The sequence below is a fragment of the Pholcus phalangioides genome, unplaced genomic scaffold (genome assembly GCF_987345545.1).
Source record: "Pholcus phalangioides strain wild (caught in Gottingen) unplaced genomic scaffold, Ppha-v1.0 ptg000014l_1, whole genome shotgun sequence".
Taxonomy (NCBI): domain Eukaryota; kingdom Metazoa; phylum Arthropoda; class Arachnida; order Araneae; family Pholcidae; genus Pholcus; species Pholcus phalangioides.
Window position 1 is genome coordinate 9,407,546 of NW_028301607.1, and position 22,680 is coordinate 9,430,225.

Below are 22,680 nucleotides of genomic sequence, written 5' to 3' on the forward strand. Positions count from 1 at the left end.
TGTTCAATACGGTTCGAGCCACGACGAAGTGTCAGTACGTGGACCACGATAATTATTATTAATAATTTATGAATTTTATAAAATTAATTTAAATGCCATTTCCCTCTGAATGGATCGTGTTTCATTACGATCCAGACCATCAACGCGTTCCTGAAATAATGAAAAAAATGAGAGTGTAATAAAATTCGTTCTTTGTGAGAAAAAATTTTCCCTTCAAGTCGAGAAGCAACTACGTAAAATTTTTTTAGAGAGGCCGCAAAATGTTTTTTGCATTAAGCCACGAAATTTTCCTAAGCCCAGATCTTTCTCCGAATTTTCAATTTAAATATCTCAGGGAATAATGCAGTTAAAAACATGTAATTAGTTTGTTGGGCTGAGAAGAGAAAGAAAAAAAAATTTTTAACAAAGCGTTGCGCAAATGCAACCAACGCCAGTCGAAAATGGGTTAAAAATTCAAAAATAAATATTTGAAATAATTTTAAATATTAACAATTTAAAAGGAAAAATTTAAAAAATTTAAATTACATTTAAAAGCTATTAAAGTATTTAGTCAATTAATATAATTATCGTAATGAATTACAGAACGGCTTATCATTTTACGTGTTATATAGATAGCAAATTTTGTAGTGGTTTGTTTTTTATTTTTCTTTCAAAAATAAAATTTCATTCCCAATAACGACTACACACTTTCATGGTCCCGTCAGTGGCCGTTGTTGGCAGGTTTTATTGTATAAAATTGTAAAGTATGCACAAAATTTACAGTTGTGCTATATCTCCTTTATAACTCAGAAGGAAACGGAGTGATAGAGGTATGTGGGTACATCATATCGATGAGCAGGGACAATCATATGTTGATTTTAAGGGTATTTACGGCAAATAATTAAAAAAATTAAATGCAAAATCACCTTTTAAAAGTATAGCCAAAGATGCAGGTGAATTCCACCCGGACCAGCTCCATATAACCTAATGTACAAAACTTGTATGTGCGGATGCGGAGCCCGCTCATACAGTCCGGACCCGCACGAACACTTCGAAGTTGCGGGCGCATTCCGCATCGTCTGAAAGGCTCCGTATATACCAATTGTTAAAAACTTCTTCCGGACCCACATCCTCTCCGTGTGAAAGGGGCCTTAGCGGTAAATGTTCCTATCGGTAAATTGCGTTACCGTGAATTTTTCATAATGCAGTGGCCACACTCGTGTCAAGCCTAGCTCAAATACTCCTCATATATTTTCGTATTTTCCTGATGCAAAGAAGCAGCGGCAGCATAGGCTGGCTTACACACTTTCTCAGCTTGGCTCAATATTTCTTGTCGGAAAAAAATATTTGCCAAGAACAATAGAACCGGTTTTTCCAGAACACTCTCCGTGTTATGACTGTTGGCGTTGTTTAATATATGACCATGTGGATTGGAAGATCGGGAAGGTTGGCGGTGCCCCTTTGACTTAAGGTGGAAGCGGAAGGGTATCAGGCCAGCCTTTTTCAAATTCCTTCCGGCCTCCAACATTTGATGATCATTTCGATTGGTGGAGCGGCCACACTACTCGCCCTTTACACAACCTTTGAAGGCTGCCACGAGTGTAGCTCTGGCTATATCGCTAGTACGGCACTACACACGGTGCTTCGGTGCACGCCGTGGTGAGCACCAAGTCTCAATAATACGACTGGCTTCTACAAGTACAAAGTAATGTAACCCATCATGACGCCAGAGATCAAGCGTGCGTAAGATATGGTAAAAATAAAGTTTTATTCGAATCTCTCTCTCTCTCTGTAATACTCACAACTCAATCTGATTAGACGTTTGAGAGAACGTACATTATTTTTGTGGCACCAGGTGGCTCGGTCGTTCTTGATTGTTACGATGGGCTCATCGAATCGATGTTATCGTCCGTCATGGACAGCAAATAGTTTGCCGCGCGTTCCTCGTCCTTGCTGAGCGTCAGGTATATTTGGGTCGCCAAGTACTCCGAGAAACCCAGGTCCTGTAACTGGAAGGAAAAAAAAAAGCAATATATACACTAAGAAGGAATTCGGCCGTCATCGGGTTAATGGTAGAAAAATTATTCTCAACCGGGAGCCATATGACTCTTATGATCCTGGAATATTCTAAAGCATGGTTTCCTTAACCCTCGGGTCGCGATCCAAAGTTGGATCGCAGTGGGCTTGCGGGATGAGTCACACAAATTCACTTACAGCTAGGAAGTCTTGGGCTCGTTTTATCTCATTCCATACCGTACACCACCCAGGCTGTTTTGACCATTGATGGAAATTTTTGTGTGTGAGTTACCGCTGAAACTTGATTCGCACGGGCTTTCGAAATGGGTCGTACAAATTCACTAACAGCCAGACGCCTTATTATTGATCTCTCTTATTGATCACGACTCAAACTTGATTCACATGGACAAACTCGATCGAGATGGACCGTTCATATCCACTTACAGCCAGGGATTCATGAGCTATGGGTCAAGACACATATGAGATTTTCAGGGGCTTTTGAAATAGGTCGCACAAAAAGAATTAAAACCAGAGATTCTTGAGCTATGTATCACGACCCAAACTTGATGAGATGTAGAGTTGGGAAAAAACAGCTCTAAATGCGGAAAAACCGTTTCTACCCGCATTTAACGCTATTTTGTCTCAAACTTCCTCCGGTTTTTCGAATTCGAATATCTCAATGGCACTTAGAAACTTGGAATGTTTTGTGTTGGCCTTCGGTTTGCACACTCTTTTGTTCAATCACATGCCTGCCACACTTTTGTTTACTCACGTGCTTACCACTCTTTTGCTCACTCACGTGCTTGCCACCACTCTTTTGCTCACTCACGTGCTTGCCACCACTCTTTTGTTCACTCACGTGCTTACCACGCTTTTGTTCACTCCCGTGCTTATGACTTGTTCACTCACGTGCTTGCCACTTTCTATTCAATCATTACACTTCGTGCATAGTTAGAAAAACTGACGGCAGATGTCAGCACTACACATAACAAATATTACACAGAAACAAACTTCACGGAAGGTTCACTACACGCACACGCACACCAACATATACAAATTCATTAGAAGCTCCGCAGAAAAATATGGACGAGGTGCATGTCTAGTTTAGTACTCTCTAGGTCACTCGTTTGGCTACTCGCTGACCTACTCTTTCGCTCTCTGGGCAGAAGCGGATTTATGGTGGGCCAATATACAATTTGGCCGCCCTTCTTCCCTTCCACTAATTTTCTTGACCTCCTAGGGGATATATTTTCTTGACCATGCATTCCTCAAATTCGCTGCCCTTCCGAACTTGCCGCCCCGGGCTATACCCTACTACCCCCCCCCCCCTTCCCCAATACGGCTCAGACGACGAAAACATATTTGTGTAAAGGCAGAGATCTCGGCGAACCCCCGGGGGGAGGAGAGCGTTTAAATAGAATATGGTTGTTGGTAAAACTATACATGCACACGAACGAAATTACGAGAACGGTATGACCAACGGCTTACCCTGCGCAGGGCGCACTTGTCGGCTGGTGTCAACGTGATGGCCTCCATTACCAGTCGACTCTCGTACGGTAAGAGGCCCTCGTGTAGGATGGTGACGTCGTGTCTGTCGCCGCTACTCGTCGGCTGTATGTCCGGTCTGAGCAGTATCTCTATGAATTCGTCCCTGCTGTTGTTTACCATGTTCAAGAGCCCTTCTTGGCTGTGTATGAAGTCCTTGAACCTCTGGAATTCTGCTGTCATTCCAAGATACGCCAGCAGTATCCCGTCTAGACGAGAATAATGACAATTATTATTGAAGCAAATAATATTGCGATATCATGTGCACGTGGTCTGCTATTACAGGATTTCTTAACCTTTTTGAACCGCTACCCAAACTCAACAACAAGATCGGCTTTGTGACCTATCGTACTGTTAGTTCTTCGAAATTAGTGAAACCAATGACGCAATAAGTGCATTCATAATAGAGTTAGGGGTTCTTGTTAGGAGGATCCCGACCCAAACTTGGGTCGCAAGGGCTTCCGAGATGGGTTGTTCGAATCCACTAAGAGCCAGGAGCTCTTTAGCTATTGGTTTCCACCCAAACTTGCAAGATGGATTTTTCGGTGATTCTGAGAAGAGTCGTACGAATCCACTTGCAGCCAAGGCTTTTTGAGCTATGGGTCACGACCCAGACTTGATTCGCTGGGCATCGTGTACACAAGTGTCGTACATATCCACTTCGAGTCCTGTTACAGATGCACTTAGTCACTGGTTTAAAAATTAAACAGTCCCTGGGTCACGCAGCTGATTTTGTTGATTTTGGGTCGCCGCTGAAAAACATTAAGACCTCCTGCTATGAGGGGATTTCTACGACTCATCTAAGAAGCCCCTGGGAATCAAGTTGGGTTCATAACAGACCCCCCTCCCCTCCTCCCATAGCTCAAAATTCCCAGGCTGCATAAGTGGATTTGTACTAACCATGTCGGAAGCTCAAGAAAACCTGGATCTCGAAAGACACCGAATGAAGTTTGGATCGTGACCCATAGGTTGAGAACCCGCGAGATCGTCCACCATCCAATACATGATTTTTTTTTTATCGGTATTCCTCTTTGAATAGCGTATTATTATACTAGAGCCTCCTTCTATTACGGAGCCGGCGGTAGAAAAAAGCCGTTAATCAGGGAGGTGTGAAATGTTCCCAACCTCGAGATGTGAATGCAAGCCGATTTTCCATTAAAAAGTCTCGCTGCAGAGAGCAACAGGCCTACAACGGTAAAATCTTCAAACATTACACTTCAGTCATAGTTCAAAAAATACGTGGAAGATGGCAGCACTATACAAGCATTACACAGAAACAAGCTTCACGTTAGGTTCACAACACAAGCACGCATATCCCAACATGTACCAATTGGTTAAAAGTTCCGCAGAGAAATATGGACGGAGGCACGTGCATGTGTGGTTTAATAGTAGTAGTAGGGTGTGTGAAATGCATGCTTTTATTATGCACAATGGAAATTATTATTTGGCCGTAAAAGAAAGAAAACCATATCTGAGGGGGTGGCCGTGCGTGAAGAGAGGTTTCACTTTTACTGTATTGGGGATTACCATCAGTCAGTGCACCAGAATCGTTTTAACAGCAACATTCCCCCCAGGGCAAACTAATGTTCTGAGCACCCCCTCCCGGATTTACCTTCTCACCAATTTATACTTACTCTCGAAAATCATTGTACCAAATCTCAATATCGTGGATCCCTCTTTCAGGTCTCTTGGGTGGCTCCCACGTTGGCCCGTGAGATAAGACGACTCACGTCTTAACGGGTTGACCAGCAATGGCTGAAGTTAAAAAAGCGGAGTGTAGATGATTGAAAAGTGTTCGTACATCTATGAAATTTTATGATGACGGTCCATCTAAATATTCTTGGATCAAGCGTCCCCACACTCGTTGAGATAGACATGGGCACCAGACCCTCTCGATAACAGTCACCCATGGGACCGGAAATTTTGTCCACTAACGAGAAGTGTCCTTTAATGGATAGAAAAATATATTAAGGCCCGTTGACTTAATTCGAAAAAGTGTCCGCTACGAGGAGTGTCCTTTACTGGAGGTTCCACTGTATTGCGTACCGTTCCAAAACGAAGCGTTATGCAATTTACCCATTTACTCAACATAAGGACATGGGCCCCCACAAAGGTGGGCTTACGGGGCTCCAGTTTGGTGAGGGTATGAAAAGGAGAGGGGTCCTCCTACAGGATATGTGGAGGGCAGGGGCATGCATTAGGAAGCCATCAACATAATGATGCGAGGATTTTCAACATGATGATGTTAGGATTTTCAACATGATGATGTTAGGATTTTCAACATCATGATGTTAGGATTTTCAACATGGCATGATGCTCAAGAAATAAAATGAATAAAAAAAAATTACACTCACCTCCACTATTCAAAGAACCGCTTGAGCCGGTTCGTGAGCTAGACCTCGTCGCGGATCCGAAATGCTCATCATCAGGCATTGGCTGTTAAAGGTAATCGAGGAGAGAGTGTCATTAGAGTATAAGCTCAATTATTGTGCAGTCGAACTTTTGGTTAATTCGAAGCTTTCACACGAACTTTTGAGACCCTTTATATACAGCGTTCTTTGAGGCAGAGACATACGCAGGGGTAGAAGAGGGCCCCCTAACCTAGACTCTAAACGTCCATATTTTGAAAACTTGTTCACAATGAAAAAAAAAAATTGTGCTTTTCTTTTTTACTTATCAATATACGGGTGAAAATAAAATTTTTCAGAAAAAATTTGCCTTCTAGAAAACTGAGACAGACTAGAAAATGCAGTTCAGTAATACAGTTTACATGCATTAAAAATTACGTAATTTTAGAAACATCATTTAAACTAGAGCCATGTATCAAATACAGGGTGTTTCAAAAAGAATCACCGATTTGAAATGGGTATACAGTCGGCCCCCGTATTTGCGGTTTCCATATTCGCGGGGTTTTTTTTCCCTGTATTGGAAAATCTTTTTGCAACACTCAGAAATCGTCATTCATGTGTTTTGTTTACAAAATTTGAGTTGTGCATATTTAGGATGGCTCATTTTTCGATATGGCTCGCTAATGACATTACTGTCATCCCTAGAGCCGTGGCAGCTCCTAAGAGAGAAACAGTCACCTGTTATTACGTCCTCACAGTCCTCGGGTTATTAACTTTTGGCCACACAATGTGCGCTCCAATGCATAATCATTTCTACAGAGCCAACTGAAAAGCTGAAAAGGTTATAAAAGACATTGTCACGATAGCGAAACAGGTGAGTGGAGGAAGGTTACAATGATATTGATATAGAAGTCGAGCAATTAATTAACAGCAATTCAGAGGCATTGACCGAGGAGGAATTAATGCAGTTGACTGCTACTGAAACTGAAGCGGTACCACATGAAGAAGATCAATGTAAAGAAGTGGAAGGCAAGTTTACCATGAGTAACACAGCGGGAGGACTTCGTAAGTTCAAATCAGCAATAGATTGTTTTCATGACATAGATCCCTCTATGGTACGCTCTTCACATGTAGAAAAATTGGTAGAGGAATCCTTGCCATCATACTCCAACATATTTGATGACATGAAGAATAAGAAACGGAAAACAGAAATCGCATGTTCTTTCAGAAAACATCGCCGCACCCTCTTTTACATTCTCTTCTACCCTCTGCGTCACCCTACTCTTCTCAAGCTGTTCAATAAACGAGCTATACAAAAAAAAAACCTATGATTTCGATTATCCGCGGATTTCCCGTATTCGTGGTCACCCCGGAACGTAACCCCTGCGAATACGGGGGGGGGGGCGACTGTATTACGAAAAATATTGAACATTTGTATTACATGGCTAATCATAAAGTTTTTCTGCAAACCAAATTAAAGGTGTTCAATATGTCCACCTTCGAATGCACGGCATATGTCTATAGACGCTATACGGTAGTCAATTCGTCTCAAACTTTTGCGAGCATGTTTGCATCCACTGGATTTCTGTGGACTACGTGCGAAACTCTGTCGGATGCTCTCCTTATTTTCGTCTGACATGCGGAGACGGCCAGGGGATTTCCCCTTTGCACAGACAACCAGTGTCCCGAAATTGTTTATACCATCGCGTAATGCTCTGAGCAGTAGGAAGTTCAACACCAGGGTATTGTCGACGAAAAGCACGGTGAACAGTTGTTACGGACTCACACTTCGCGAAGCTTAGAACACAAAACGATTTCTTTTGTGCAGTCGCCATCTTGACAAACACTGAGGTGTCGGCCGAAGGAACAGCGTTAGCGCTACCTGTCGGCAACTGCGTGGAGCTCGAGATTTCCCTCTTTTTACCTATACATTATTAGATCAAAACGGATTAAAAGCTGAATTGTTATGATTTTTTTTTTGAATCGGATGATTCTTTTTGAAACACCCTGTTAAAAAACACAACTGTTAGCTTGAAATTGACCGGTTTTCAATTAATGTACTCATCAAAAAAATATATATAGTATATTACTAAATAATTTATAAGCAATAATAGTTGAATCATAAAATTTGCCTCGAAGTTTCAACAGCTGCTGTTTAGATATTGTAAAATTACGTTAGTGAAAATTTTCAGTGGCTTTCATAACCTTTTTGATTACAAAATTTTACCAATTTTAATTTACAAAACTCAAACAACAACTGCTAAAATTTCAGGGCAAACACGATAATTTGACAAATATTATTTCTTATAAATCACCTAGCAATATCATATCGTAATGCGTTTTTTATTACGACACGAGAACCGGTGATCAATTTCAACAGAAGAATAAAAACAGTTGTGTTTTTTATTTTATAGGTGGCAGCAGAGTATTCTAGTTTAAATGATTTATTTCTGATTTATTCATGTAAACTGTATTTTCCGGTCTGTCTCTATATTCTAGAGGGCACATTTTTTGCTGATAAAATTTAATTTTCACCCTTTCATTGGTTGTGGGCAACGTTTTGTAACTTTCTTTCTTTCTGTCAAACCGAGCACAACTCGGGTCTATCACCATCTATGGGCGATTTACTACCTAGTGAGTTTGCTCCGGAAGTACCAAAAGTAACTGACTGAAAGTAATTGGTGTGGACAAAAGTAGCTGAGAAAGGCACCATTTGTTTGTTTCTGAATTGAAGAAGGAAGTGATTATCTGATTCTTTAATAAATTATCCCAGGCCCGTATTAACGCATGAGCCTGCCAAGCACGACTCTTCTCGGGTGCATAGGACCATTCCACAATGATGAGATCCGGTGCTATGATGAATAGCAGGTTCCGCTCAAGCAAATACCTCATTTTTTCCACCCAGAAATCTGAGCATTTGTCAAATGCCACGTAATTTTAGCGCCCTCCAATTAGGGCTTTGCTCGGGGCACCCACAGGAGACGTATTTATGATTTTGTCGAATGTTGGGTATACAAATTTTACCACCCTTCACCCAGTTTAGTCTAGTTTCCTGGACCACTCTTTCCTTCAAATTAGTTGCCCTTTACCGTATATGTCTTCTATGGCTAAGAAACTCTTTCTGTGGCTCACATGCTTTCACACCCTCTAGGTCGCCGTTTTCGTCCCTCACTTGCCAGGCAATTCTTTTGGTCACTCACATACTTGCACGCTCTCCAGGTCAGGAGATTCGAAAGTAAAACTTTTCTCATGGAATCCTTGATAAGGCTGTTCAAGGATCCCTCGATGATAACGAGGCTGTTCGGCGGAACAAAAACTATTTTTTTTTAAATCTAATTCAGAAGAATGTGTGTCCTTACTGCCGTCTCAGCCCGAGTGCGAAATGAGAAAGGGCTTGGCACCACCTATTAATTTACATATTTGTTGTCGCAAATCATTGTACCAGGTCATATCGTGGAAGCCCTAATGCAAATGATGTCCCCGTGCCATGCCCGCGTGGAGCTCATGTGTTAAGATGACCCTGGGTGCCCCGTAAAGCACCCGCAAATTCTGCAATTCGAGAATCCTCCCTTCAAGTGGTTGAAAAATTTCGGCAAAAACGTCGTTTTTACAACTTATAATTTTCTGATGAAACCAAGAATGATATTCATGAACTTCTAGAGCTTCTGGTCCGAATGTTCGATGTGAGAAAATGTAATTTTAAAATTACAGTAATTACTGTTTCTAAGTTGTTTAGTTATCCAAAAAATAGAGTACTCTGCATTTTTTTAAACCTAGCACACTATCTCGTATCAGTAACAAGAAAGTTTTTCCTTCTTTGAGAGCTCTCTGAGTTCCGGGATTTGAAAGGGTTTGATCATGCGGAACCCAAAAAGATTTGTCGCGGAACTCCAGGGTTCAACGGAACACCAGTTGGGAACCCCCATGCTCTACAACAGTTTCCCAAAGTGACCACCCTTCAAGGGGGCGATGGAAGGGTCCAGAGAGGGTGGTAGAAGCCTGGGTTTGGTATAGGATTCCATGGGTTGATTTGAGTTGGGGGGGGGGGAGCGATGATCAGAAAAAATTTCTGAACGGGCGGGCGAACGGGAAAAAGTTTAGAAAACTATGCTTTACATTAAAGAAAATGAAAATGGTTCTCATGGAACTGTTCAGATACCCAGGTTTGCCATAAATTAGCATGTGAAGCCACAGTTAGCGTAAAAAACGCTATCGATGGTGAATATCGGAACTGAAATATTGTTTCTGCTCTCAATTCCACTTTAATCCTTTCATTAAAATGTTACCGAACCTTCATAGTCTTATGCAGAGCCGCCCTTAACAGACGCGAGGCCCGGTGCGAAAATATTAGTGGAACCAGAGTGCGTCTCAAAAATTTCGGGGCACCAAAAAATGTCTCTGGTCCACCCCCTCCCCCCCTCCGCCCAGATTTTATATATTTTATGAGAGAGAGGAACCGGCATCTATTATTTCTGTATACGCAGGGGAATGTTGAGATATATCCATACAAAAAATTTCAAACATACATTTAAATATAAATCATGTGTATATATTGTTCATAATTTTTGTGATTGTGTTTCTAATTGGGTTGCTGTATTTTTGAAATATATGACGTCCATATTTGTTATGGGCATCCTTTTCTCAGACACCTCGTTGGGCATTTTGCCTGTTGTGGCGTTGTATTTGTATTGTATAAATGAATATAGAAATTGGCAAGAAATTTCGGCACTGAAGGCAATTTTGAAGCAATGCGAGAAATAATTCCTGAATTTAATGGAAATTCACTATTAATGAAAGAAATAATTCCAGAATTGTGGAAAATTCAGATATAATAGGAAAACAATTCCAGAAATGATTAAAACTCCGCGTTAATAAAAGGCATAATTCCGATAATTTTCCATAATTCAGTAATATTGATGAAAGTTCAGAATTATTGGTATAAAGAAATTTCAGAATCGATGAAAATTCAGAATTCAAGAATTGATGAGAGCCTCCAACAATTTACCGTGAGTAAAGCCCTCCCCCCACAAAGCACCGGGCCCGGTGCGATCGCACCCGTCACACACCACTAAGGGCGGCTCTGATTTTCTGGCATTGTGCCAAGGCTGTATAGCGTATACTGTCCAGAATATGACAGGTTTAATTGGAGTTTAGGGCTACATCCAAACCCCATTTTACGGAAGTCAATAGTGCCCCTTGACATTCACTGTAAAATGTTTAAGATTGTTATCAATATAGTATAACTGTTAATATTCCTCACCTGACGCGGATTGTCGTTCGGCGTCCTTGGCATCTTCTGTCTCTTCTATTCGTTATATAAGGCAATGAATTCACGAATTTTTCTTTTCCTCCCTGTAAATTTGCGTCTTTCGGCGAGAAGAAAGTCTAAAAAAAATTACATTCACGGAACATAATTACTACAATGGAAGACAACAATGAAATATTTCATTATCAGATAATCATGTTTATTGTTAGAGCTGTGTGTATGTGGGTGGGGGGGGGGGGGGGGATTTATGGTTTTGTCGCCCGTGGGCTAGCAAGTTTTGGCCTTCTCCCATTCTAGTCCAGTTTTAGTGACAACTTATCCCTCAAGTTTTCCACCCCGATTTATAGTCCACTTAGCACCCTCACCCCGTAAATACGCCTCTGCATTTAATTCACTCTTTTGGTCACTCCCAACCTTGTACACTATTTCGGTCACTCACATGCGTGCAAACTCTCTCTAAGCAAGGAACGCAACTATACATTTGGTCAACACAAACAAGCATCCATTTTGGCTCACCGTGTAATGTAGAAGGAGCAGATGAAGGATGAATTACGCATTCCCCTACCTATTCCAGCTCATGCTTGTACAAAAGCAATGCGAAGTCTCACCAGGTCAACCTATTCTTCTAAACCATCTGGGTCACTCTTATGGTCGTTCCGTGACCAGGTACTTTAGTCTCTAGGTCACTTTTGTGGTCACTCACGTGCTTACACACCCTCCAGGTCACACTTTTGATCGTTCACTGAACTGGTCCTTTGCTCTCTAGCTATGCCTCCCCTCTACGTCCTGGAACAGCGCCTCCTAGGCGGGGACCTTTGGTGGGCTCCCCAAGCCAGAATTTCCATGGGCGGTAGGCGGAGAGGGACTAGGAAATCTGGGGGGCACAATGATGATTGCTGAGGGAGGGGGGATGTGGTAAACCCTTGGCCCGCGAACCAAATGTGGCCCTGGCGGCTATTTGATTTGGCCCGCCACATCGAACCTAATTTTGTAAAAATTAACTAATCGGCACACTTACAGATTGCTTAAGTGACCCGTGGAATAATTTCAGATCACTCAAGTAGGCCCGTGACAAATTCACAGATCACTTAAGTGACCTGTGATACAGTTCCAGAAAACTTAAGTGATCCATGGCACATTTAGAGATCAAGTTACCCGCGGCCCGTTCCCATATTACTTAAGTGATAATTACGGATCACTTGAGTGATGCGTGACGCAGTTCCAGAGCACTTGAGCGGCCCGGACACATTTCCAGATCACTTGGATCTGCGAAACATTTTAGTAATCACTAAAGTGGCTCTGATTCTGTTATATAGGAGGTCGTGATCTAGTCTGGCAACATTGGTTCCCTACGTGCGTGTTAATAAAAACAACCACTACTTGTGATTGTAGAATTATTATAAAACGTCAGTTATTGTCTGTCGTGGCTATAGTGACGGACTTGCGTCACGAGGTCCCGGGTTCGAACGCCACCGTCACCACAGTGGTGGTCAGCTGAAGTTCGTGTTCTGTGGTTCCCAACTTCAAGGCGCGAATGAGAGCCGATCTCCCCTTTAAAAGTTTTCCACAGAGCGCAACAAACAGTACAAATGTAATTCAATCATAACACATCACTCACTTCACTTCTGAAATATAAATGGCAGTACTGAAAAATCAAACATAACACTTCATACGCACTCAGACTGTTAGGTACACACACTGCTACACTTGCGGCACAACAGTTGAGAGCAACAGTCCTACAACGATAAATCATTCAATCATAACACTTCACTCATAGTTAGAAAAACTGGTGGCAGATGGCAGCACTACACATAACAAGCATTACAGAGAAACAAAAAAAAACTTCACGTCAGGTTTCACTACACGTACACGCACATTCCCGCATGTACCGATTCGTTGGGGGTTCCGCGGGGGGGGGGGGTGGGAGGGGTGCATGTGTGAGTAGTAGGTAGGGCCTCCAAAAAATGGCTCGGGGATCCATGATGTCTTAAGTCAGCCACCTCGTTGGGCAATTTGCCTGTTGTGGCGTTGTATTTGTATTTGTATAACTGACTAGGTACAAAATCGCCCATACATGGTGATAGACCTGAGTTGTGCTAGGTTTGAAAGAAAGTAAGTTGTTATCTGTTAGTACCACTGAGCTATAGGGACAGCTTTTCCTTATATACGTTTCCTTATATCTCAGTGGTCAGCACTAAAGCCGAGTTTTCCTAGAAGCAGGTTTTCTGTGCCGTACACAACGTGAATCGCCCAGCGCGACACGTCATCCACTCACCAATAAGAAAAACAATGTTTTCCTACAGAGCGCAATACGGCTCACGACAGCAATTTACGTTGTGGCGTGATTGGCGGACTGCTTCTGGAGAAGTCAAATGCGTCGTGCGCCACGCGTTTCGCCGATATTCTCTTCACTCGTGTGTTTTCTTTCCCTTCCCTTCAAACCGGAGCAAGCAGACCGCAGAGTAGCCGATGCCAGAGTCATATACTGCATATATAGCCGCCCTGATCTGATGCGCCACGCTAGGGAAACACAAACGTTTCTACCGACAAAAACGATCCAGTTCCAGTCATGGGCGGAGATAGACATGGAGGAATGAATAACAGGAGGTGACGCGACCAGCGTCTCCGTTGAGAAAGCATGGGGAATCTTGCCAGGTGAAGCCAGTGATCGATCTATTAAAGGGACCAAGTAAGCCCAAACAAACCGTGGCTTCCCATGCTTTCCTATGAGAAACATCCCCGTTTTTAAAAATCATTTAAAAATTTACTATTCACTTTAGGAACTCGATTTTTTCCCTCAAATTCTGTGGATATATTTACACAATTGAACGAGAGCTTTTACAATTTTAGTTATTCTTTCCTCCATGGGAGATAGACTTGGAAGTCTGGGGAGGCACGGTCATTATTGCTGGGCGGGCAAGATGATGATGATGTCAATTCATATATACATATATACATTAGATCAGTCGACTCCACCTTTGACGCTGGGGGGGGGGGGCACGTTCCCGTATCTCCGCCCATGGTTCCACTTCCAGTTCAAACAATTAATTAAAGGAAAAATGCAAAAAAGTAGTTATACCTTTTATATCATTGCTCAAGATTGTCGATAGATGGCGAGCAACACACTCATGATTATTTCAGTTTTGATTTATGTATCTGGCAACATCATCTGCGACGCGCCGGTTAATGAAAACAACGTCTATTTTATAGAGTTATTATTGTCCAAACGTCAATTGTCGTCTGTCGGTAATAAGTTAGGTATTGTTTTAATACTATTGTATTGAGATAGAGATAAGCAATGCGCGCGACTTGCGTCATTTGCTCGGATCTCTTCGACGACGTCAAAAGCATCGTCGTGACTCCCTGCGGCCATGTCTTCCATGAAGATTGCATCTACCAGTGGGTCGACAGGTCGAGCACATGCCCGGAGTGCCGCAGCAAAGTGACGTTCACGTCGGTGAAGAAGCTCTACTTCAGCATCTGTGCGACACAGCAGTCCGGCACGTCGTCGTTGTCAACCGATCACCTGGAGAACGAAATACACGCCCTGGAAGCCAAGCTGAGAGAGAAAGACATCCAACTGTCCGAGGTGAAGAGAGAGAAAGAAGAAATCCGGAAATTCGTTCGTGTCGCCGAAGACAAAGCCGACGTGAATGAGCAGAAGTACTTCGAGGTCAAATCTGAACTCACCACTCTCCGGCTGGTCGTGAAGGACCTCAAGAAGACTTCTGCGAGGGTGGACGAACTGCAAGGAATGAACAAGACACTCATCAAGAAAGTTGAACATCTACGAAACGTTGAGACGGTGGTGCAAGGCTCTCAGAAAGACGTGGACGATATCATCTCGAGTTTCGGTAACGATCCGGATGCCGTGAAGCAAATGGCAACCTATTTCTCACTGTTGAAACGAGAGCTTAAAAGCGTCTCGGAGTCAAAACAGCAACTACAGAATCAAACAACTAATCTCCAAAAGAATCTGAGTATCCACTCCGTCAAGGTCAGGCGCCAGGCTGAAGAAATCAAGTTACTGCGGGAACAGATCCAAGTGATGGAAAAGGAGAACCTTCTCTTAGCCAAGCAGCAGCAACAACAACATGGCAAGTGTAGTAAAACTGCAAAATCGACGAAATCGGCTGTGGGCTATGAGAGCCCGATGCCAGAGCGGATGAAGCGTATGTCGGAAAATGATGCCAACAGCAGTTTGGAAGTAGTCACGCCGGTGTCGGAACGGATCATTGTCGAGCCCTTTGCGAAATCACAGAAACTGTCTGGATCTTCAAGACCCTCGATATCATCTATTCATGTTGGTAGTGGGTTTGAGATTAAGATGAGTGATATTAGTAATCTGCGAAGGAACTTGTGTGATGATAATGATAGTACATCTGTTCGGCTTGGTTATGATGGGCTAGGGGGCCATGAGAAATTCATTGTTCGTTCAGGGAAAGCAAAATTTTCAGCAAGAAAAAATAAGTCTTAATGTGGTATAAAACTATATTTTAACGATTTTGTGTCTTAAAGACAAAAAGTCACATAGTGTCTGTGAAATTTTGTATAGTTTTAGTCGTTATATATGGCACATTCCAGTGTACTTGAAGTGGTCGGAGGAAAGATTTCAAAGTTTATCTTTTTTATGAGAACTAATTTACTTATTGAATGAGATTGAGCGTTAATTCATTTTATTCAAAGAGACATACAGTGTATTAATGATTCCTGTTTTTGTGCTTATGTATGTAACTTAACCTAAAATTTAACGCTTTGGATGTGTATATGGAGCCTGATTTTTATTCTGAGGATTGATTTTCCATAAGCATGGTCAGTGCCAATGTGGCGACTTTTTTGTTGGTCCAAAATTAGCAACAATGATGCCAATACATTGTTTGCTGGTTTTGGCAACCCTTTATCAAACCGCATTAATTAACCGTATATATTTCATTAATTTTTTATGTATAATTTTTTTTGTAGTTTACATTTCCTGGATATTTTGATTGATTTTATATACATTTTTTTGTGCAGTTGCATGTGTTCTTTGTTGGCCATCTTGAATTGACCAGTGTGGAAGTGTGATATTGGGGTGCCAAAAAAGTTGTGTTGGCGGTGACTACGCTTATGGAAAATTAACCAGTGTATGCTCGAGAATTGGTAAATTATAAGATTCTGGCTAGCATCTAATACTTGGTAGCGTAGTTGGTAGAATATGGAACTTTCTGTACGAAGGTTGGTTGATGAAATCCGGCCTTTGCCTCTAGTTCCCCCCCCCCCCCCCCCACCGACTTTCATCTTCAATTTTTGGGATGAGTACTTATTCATTTTTTTTCTTTGTTTTCAAAATTGATATTAAACATCCAGTCTTGCCCGAAGGGTTGCCTTGGCTCCTATAAGGGCGAGGCCTAGAACAATTCACATTATTTTTTGTTTTCCATATTAGTAATTCAATATAAGGATCTGCCAAAGGTCCCAGCTGCAGGGTGTGGAGATGTGGGGGGGGGGGTGGTCATGGTGCGAGTCATCATGACAGTTGAATAATTTTCAATAATTAATATTCGGGGGTGAAGGATCATAATGTGCTTGCTGCTCTGGTTAGCATGCACACCAGTTACCCCATGCGAACTGCTTGCTTATTAAAATATAGATGCAATACTTACAATTATTTTCAAAAGGTACAAGCTTGTGTGCATCAACTTAGCCTGGGACTTAATTAAATTTGCCTTGCATTGAATAAACGTCCCGCGTTATGTCTCTGAAAGATCCGGCAAGGAGTGTGACATCATTGAGTCTTCTGCCGTATAGGCTATTGAATTAATGTCTAACTCTGTATACATGTCCTCTACCAAACTTTAATGCAGTTTCATTAGCTTGCATTTAATCTTGCTTGGGCACTGAAACATATCTATTGTCGCTTCGGAACAACTATAGTGTAATCTAGGAATATGATTATATATGACTATCATAGTTGTAGTCATATGAAGTTATTCATCGCACATATCTATCAAGCGTATATTTTTTTGGTGAATTACATTTTTACCTATTGTGACTTATAGTAGCAATCTTTTTTTCCTGTCAGTAGTGATTTTTAGATATAGTTGACAACTTTGACATTTTTTTGAACTATATTTCGCAACTTTACTTGAATTTTAGTCTTATTATTTTTTATGATGGCAGTATCCATGTGGATCCTCAGATTTCCTGTATTTTTATGAAGGAAATATAGTCAGCCTAGGTAATCAATGTGTTGTGAACATTATTTACGACAGTTTTTCTTTTAATTAAACTCGCTCTTGGCTCCTAAGAAATTTGGCTGGCACTTACATGGTTTTTTGATTTGTCACGCTGTGACATAATTATTTTTGGCAGTTTTATTTTTGCAAGAAAATAATTGTAATGGATCGCTTACGTGCAAGAAAAGATGAAAATAACATTTTCAACATTACATAAACATTTCATAAACAAGAACATAAACATTCTAGACTGCTTTGGAAATATCAAGACAATAGTGAATTTTTAAAATATTTCTCAACAAAACCCTTACCACTATTACCAATTATACTATTGCTAAGTCTGGCAATTATTGATTAATAAATTGTAAATCAACACAATAAATTTTGTTCCTCCCCTTTCCCAGTATTCTTTTTCCATAGACCTTGGGCAAGCGATATTGCATATATAAATCTGATGAGGTCTGCCACAGGATTTACTGAACATTTCGTTTGAATTGGAGTACTTGTTACAGCAAACCCAACCTTTTTTTTTTGTCGATCACTGTTCAAAACTATTTTAGCAGCACATTTTGGGTAAGAAACTATTGTATGTCTTTTGCTGGTATTACACAGACTTCTGTCGAAAACTGATGGTTTTTTCCCATCTGATTGAAGAATGTTCATCTGTGAAAAATTCATGATAAGGGGTCATTCCTCTCCAGAATAATTTTCTGAAATAAGGGATGCATCCTTACAAAAGTGAAAAAAATTAAAATTTCGACAGGAAATGCCTTTATATGTTGTTATAATTAATTTCTGTTAATTCAATGCTATTTGAAGGCTAGGAACTCAAAATCTCTTTTTAAAAAATTCATTGCAACCTACCCTCAAAGCCATATATGGTAAACCCTTGACCCGCAAACCTAATTTTGTAAAAATGAACAAAGCTGCACATTTATAGATAACCCATGATCCTATTTATCGCCCGATAGATAACCTGTGACACAATTCCATAGCATTTTAGCTGCCCGTGCCACATTTTCTGATCACTTAAGTAGGCCTGTGGCACATTCACAGATCACTCAAGTAACCCACGACACAGTTCCAGAACAATTAAGCGATCTGTGGCGCATTTAGATCCCTTGAGTGACACATGGCAAAGTTTTGGAGCACTAACGCGGCCCCTCAGTGCTGTTCTACGTCACTCAAGTTACGCAGGGCACATTCTCGGGCTACTTACGTGATCACCGACATAATTAGATAGAGTATGCGGGACACAGTTCCAGAGCACTTCAGCTCTGACACATTTCCAGATCACCTGGATCCGTGAAACATATCGACATCACTAAAGTGGCTCTGTAGGGGACTTATCAATAGGGAGATTATTAGTTCACGTGCCCACAAACTAGCAAAAGGTTTTTCTTGTTTTCGGCACATCGAGTAAGATGCCATTACGAATATTTCATATTTTTATAAAGGGTGGTTGATGATGTAAGCGTCATCCAGCCCCCCCCCCCCCCCCCAATTGATGATGATATAATACTTGAACAACTCCCTAATAAGATCAGTGATGCTGGTCGTAATTGAAAGTGACTAAAATATGTAATGGCAGCGTGTTCATGATGAAACTTTTTGAAAAGCTAAGGCACCAAAGTTTATATATTGGCAAAAAAACACCAAACTCTTACCACAACCTTGCATATAGAATTTTAGCCGAATACTATCTGTACAAATTCCATTTCACCATGTGCATCCAAAAAAAATTGGTATTGGCACAATGGTATTTATATTATGGGTGATTATAAAATCGGAGTCTACAGGCAACTGAAAAATTTTATAACTCGCGTCTACCAACATGAAGAAGGGGTCAAAAACGTTATTTTAGGTCATTGGAAAACAACATTAGGAAAGAAATTGGACTGGTGCCTAGATTTTTGTTCAAGATTTCTCGGGTATAGAGTGTTGTGCAATTTTCTTTCAAACTGAACATTACATGTTCCTTTTTTTTTCCTTGCGTACCTACTATCCTTAAATTGTCTGTCACAAACTCCTAATGATGTGCATACAAGTTAGAATTGCATATCTGCCTAGTCCAGATTTTCCAGAAGGCTCTAGCAGCTCAGTTGGCCGGGGGGCATGATGCTCTAAAGACGGCCCTGGGCTCCAGAATTTCTAATCCATCTCCCGGATTCCGGAAAAATTCTTACTTCTGCTGGATTGCAACCTTGATTGTAAAAAATCCCTACTTTAGAGGGGAAAAAAATATTCCCAAAGAATATACACAGAAAAAAAAAAAGACTTGAGACTTTGATTTTTCGTCCGCGAAATGAAGTCACAAGCATAATATAAATTGTTGCCATTGCCTCAAATCACAATAAAAAATACTTATAATTGTAAAGGAGGAGGAAATAAATTTGCCAAACAGGCCACTGTCAGTTCAGTCTTCAAACATCCAAAATTGGTGAGATGAATTGTGTCTGCTTTGACTGTATGTCCTGTGATCAATGGCAACTTTTTTTTTGGGACATTGATTTGAGAGTAGTAATGATAGGTAATTCAACCTACTGGATAACGACTTTACAGTTATCGGTGATGGCTTGTGTGATGTCACATTTTTGCAAAGCTGGAAAAATCCCTACATTATTGAAACTGCCTTAATTTTCATTCTCCTAAGTTGGCAACTACGGAATTTTAAACCACTGCTCTGATGATTTTTGTCTCAGTCGGGTTATCATAATTAAGGCGCTAAAATGTATTAATTGGTTGTAGCCATGTTGATGTGTATGATATTAGCATAATAAAATATAGCCATATGCATATTAATTTTTCTCTCTTTGTTAGTTATATTTGACGATAGAGGAAATTTATTACAGGATAGTTCACAGATTTTCAAATACAGGGTGGGCAAAAAGTCAGTAAAAGAGGAAAAAATAACCGAAATAAACAGTTTGCAAGGTTAGCATCACTAGGTCACAGGAATTTTTTTAAGACGAAAAAAAAGTTGATAGGCGGCGCTGGTACAAGTGACTTCAGTGGAAATATGCAGACAGTTATAAGAACTTTTGCCTTCCTAATCAACAAGCAGTTCACCATTGTAAACCGTGTATATGAACCTGCTGCACTCTGCCGTTGCTGGATTTGTGAGTCTCTTGCAATGTGTTATCCCCTGTGGTGGTGGTCATGTGGAACACATACTGCTGTAATAAACGATTTGGAGGCATTCCGTTCGTTATTTGTGTATCTTTTCTTCAACTTGTGTACATCAGTGCCACCTATAGACTGCTTTTTTAGTTTTTTTTTCCTCTCGTAAAAAAATTCCAGTGACCTAACGATGCAAACCGTTTATTTCTTTTATTTTTCCGGTTTTTATGAACTTTCTGTGGACTTTTTGCCCACCCTGTATATTGAATGACTAACTTGTCCTACGAGCATATATAATATTCATAGTAATTTTGAGTGTTAGCTTGAGCCAAAGATGAATACTGTAATTCATTTCTTGACTCCTAAGAAATTTTGCAGGTGCCTAAAAAGTTTAATCTTATGGAAGCCCTGGTGTAATTTCTTGCTGGGGAAGAAAATTCCATGCTTGTAAATGTTCTTGCAACTAACATGGTTTATGGACCTATGCCATGAAGGCTCAATTACATTGGGTGAGTTTACTAGCTACTGAAGTCACTCTGTGTAATAAGCAAACTCGCCACTCTGCTAGTGCGTGGGCTACTTTCGCTATTTGCCACAATTTCTGTTATCTCCCAGGTGCAATATGGATGTGGCTACTTTTTGCTTCCTCCCGTTTGGCTTCCAACTAAAGATGCCAGTAAAATAAAGGAAGAAAATGAGAAATTTTACTCATACCTATCAGAAAAAAAACAATCTGTTATACACAGGATGTGACAAATCCCTGGTCACTATAGCGATTAAGCCAGGATTACACTATAAAAGTTTTTGATAAGTTCGTTTAGAAGCGTTGAAAAATGCAGGGTTCCCAGCAAAATACGTTTGATCATTTCCCTGACCAATTGCGCGTACACTGACACACGTATATATAACTCTAAACCATCTAATATCACTAAATCAGTGATTCCCAACATGGGCGTTAACGCCCCCTTGGGGGCGATGGAATGTTCCAGGGGGCGGTAGAAGCTACAGGTATAACATAGGATCCTATGGGTTAGATTGCGTTGGGGGCGATGGGAGAAAAAAATTTCTGAAGGGGGGCGAGATGGGACAAAAAAGGTTAGGAAACTATGCTCTAAATTATAGTCGACCCCTCCCCCGTATTTGTGGAGGTTACATTCTGGGGGTGGGGAAAATATGGGAAATTTCAAATAACTGAAACCATAGATTTTTTGTTTATCTTGTTTATTGAACATCACGAGAAGAGCAGGGTAACACAAAATTGTAAGGGAATGTAAACGAGAGTGCAGCGATTGATTGTTGGTGATGTTTTCTGAAAGAACATTGTAATTTCTGTTTGCCGTTTCTTCTTCATATCATCAAGTATGTTGACAAGACTTCCTCTACCAATTTTTCTACATGTGTAGAACGTACCATAGAGGGATCTATATCATGAAAACCATCTGGTGGTGAGCCAAAGCAGCAACTGACTTACTTTCGCCAAGCATAGTCAATATACCTAATTTTTTTTGTAAACTTTTTTTTTTGTATTTTCGGAGCATTATCAGTAGCACTAGACAAATGAGCCATCCTAAACAGGCACAACTCAAATTTTGTAAACAAAACACGTAAATGACGATTGCTGAGGAAAAAATCCAATGAAGGAAAAAAAATGACGAATACGGGATGGGGCGACTGTATAGCATTTCACGGTAATATACCATTGAAAAGCACATTACAGACAGATGCTAATATTTTGCCGCCAACACCACTCCTTACAAAATCAAACTGTGTATATGATCTTGCACACAACACTAGTTTCCTTGGAAATTTCACAGAGATAATTGAATTCAAACCATTCTTCAACATATAAAGGTTAAGGGCCCTTTCACACGGAGCGGATGTGGACGCAGGTCCGGAAGAAGTTTTAACAATTGGTATATACCGAGCATTTCAGACAATGTGGAATGTGCCCGCACCTTTGAAGTGTTCATGTGGGTCCGGATGGCATCCGCATGTGTGAAAACCTACGTGCGGGCTCCGTATCCGCACATACAAGTTTCGTACATTAGGTTATTTGGAGCTATTCACACGACGCGGATGCGGGTCGAATTAGTCCACATCTTTGGCTACTTTTTCAAGATGATTTTGCATGGAATTTTTTTAATTATTTGACATAAATATAAAAACACCATATGAAGGTCCCTGTGCATCA

The 22,680-nt window shown here is 40.9% G+C and overlaps 2 protein-coding genes across 2 annotated transcripts; one reads left to right on the forward strand and one right to left on the reverse strand.

Moving 5' to 3' along the window:
- Positions 1 to 1,856: 1,856 nt before the first annotated feature.
- Positions 1,857 to 5,973, reverse strand: LOC149078104 (uncharacterized). The gene is made up of 3 exons (XM_089242096.1): positions 5,895 to 5,973; positions 3,484 to 3,749; positions 1,857 to 1,988 (listed from the first exon to the last, which is right to left on the reverse strand). The coding sequence occupies exons 1-3, from the start codon at positions 5,971 to 5,973 to the stop codon at positions 1,857 to 1,859; spliced, it is 477 nt and encodes a 158-aa protein (XP_089098222.1).
- Positions 5,974 to 14,334: 8,361 nt separating this feature from the next.
- LOC149078105 (E3 ubiquitin-protein ligase TRAIP-like) lies at positions 14,335 to 18,843 on the forward strand. The gene has a single exon (XM_089241697.1). The coding sequence runs from the start codon at positions 14,453 to 14,455 to the stop codon at positions 15,629 to 15,631; it is 1,179 nt and encodes a 392-aa protein (XP_089097823.1). The 5' UTR covers positions 14,335 to 14,452; the 3' UTR covers positions 15,632 to 18,843.
- Positions 18,844 to 22,680: the final 3,837 nt, after the last annotated feature.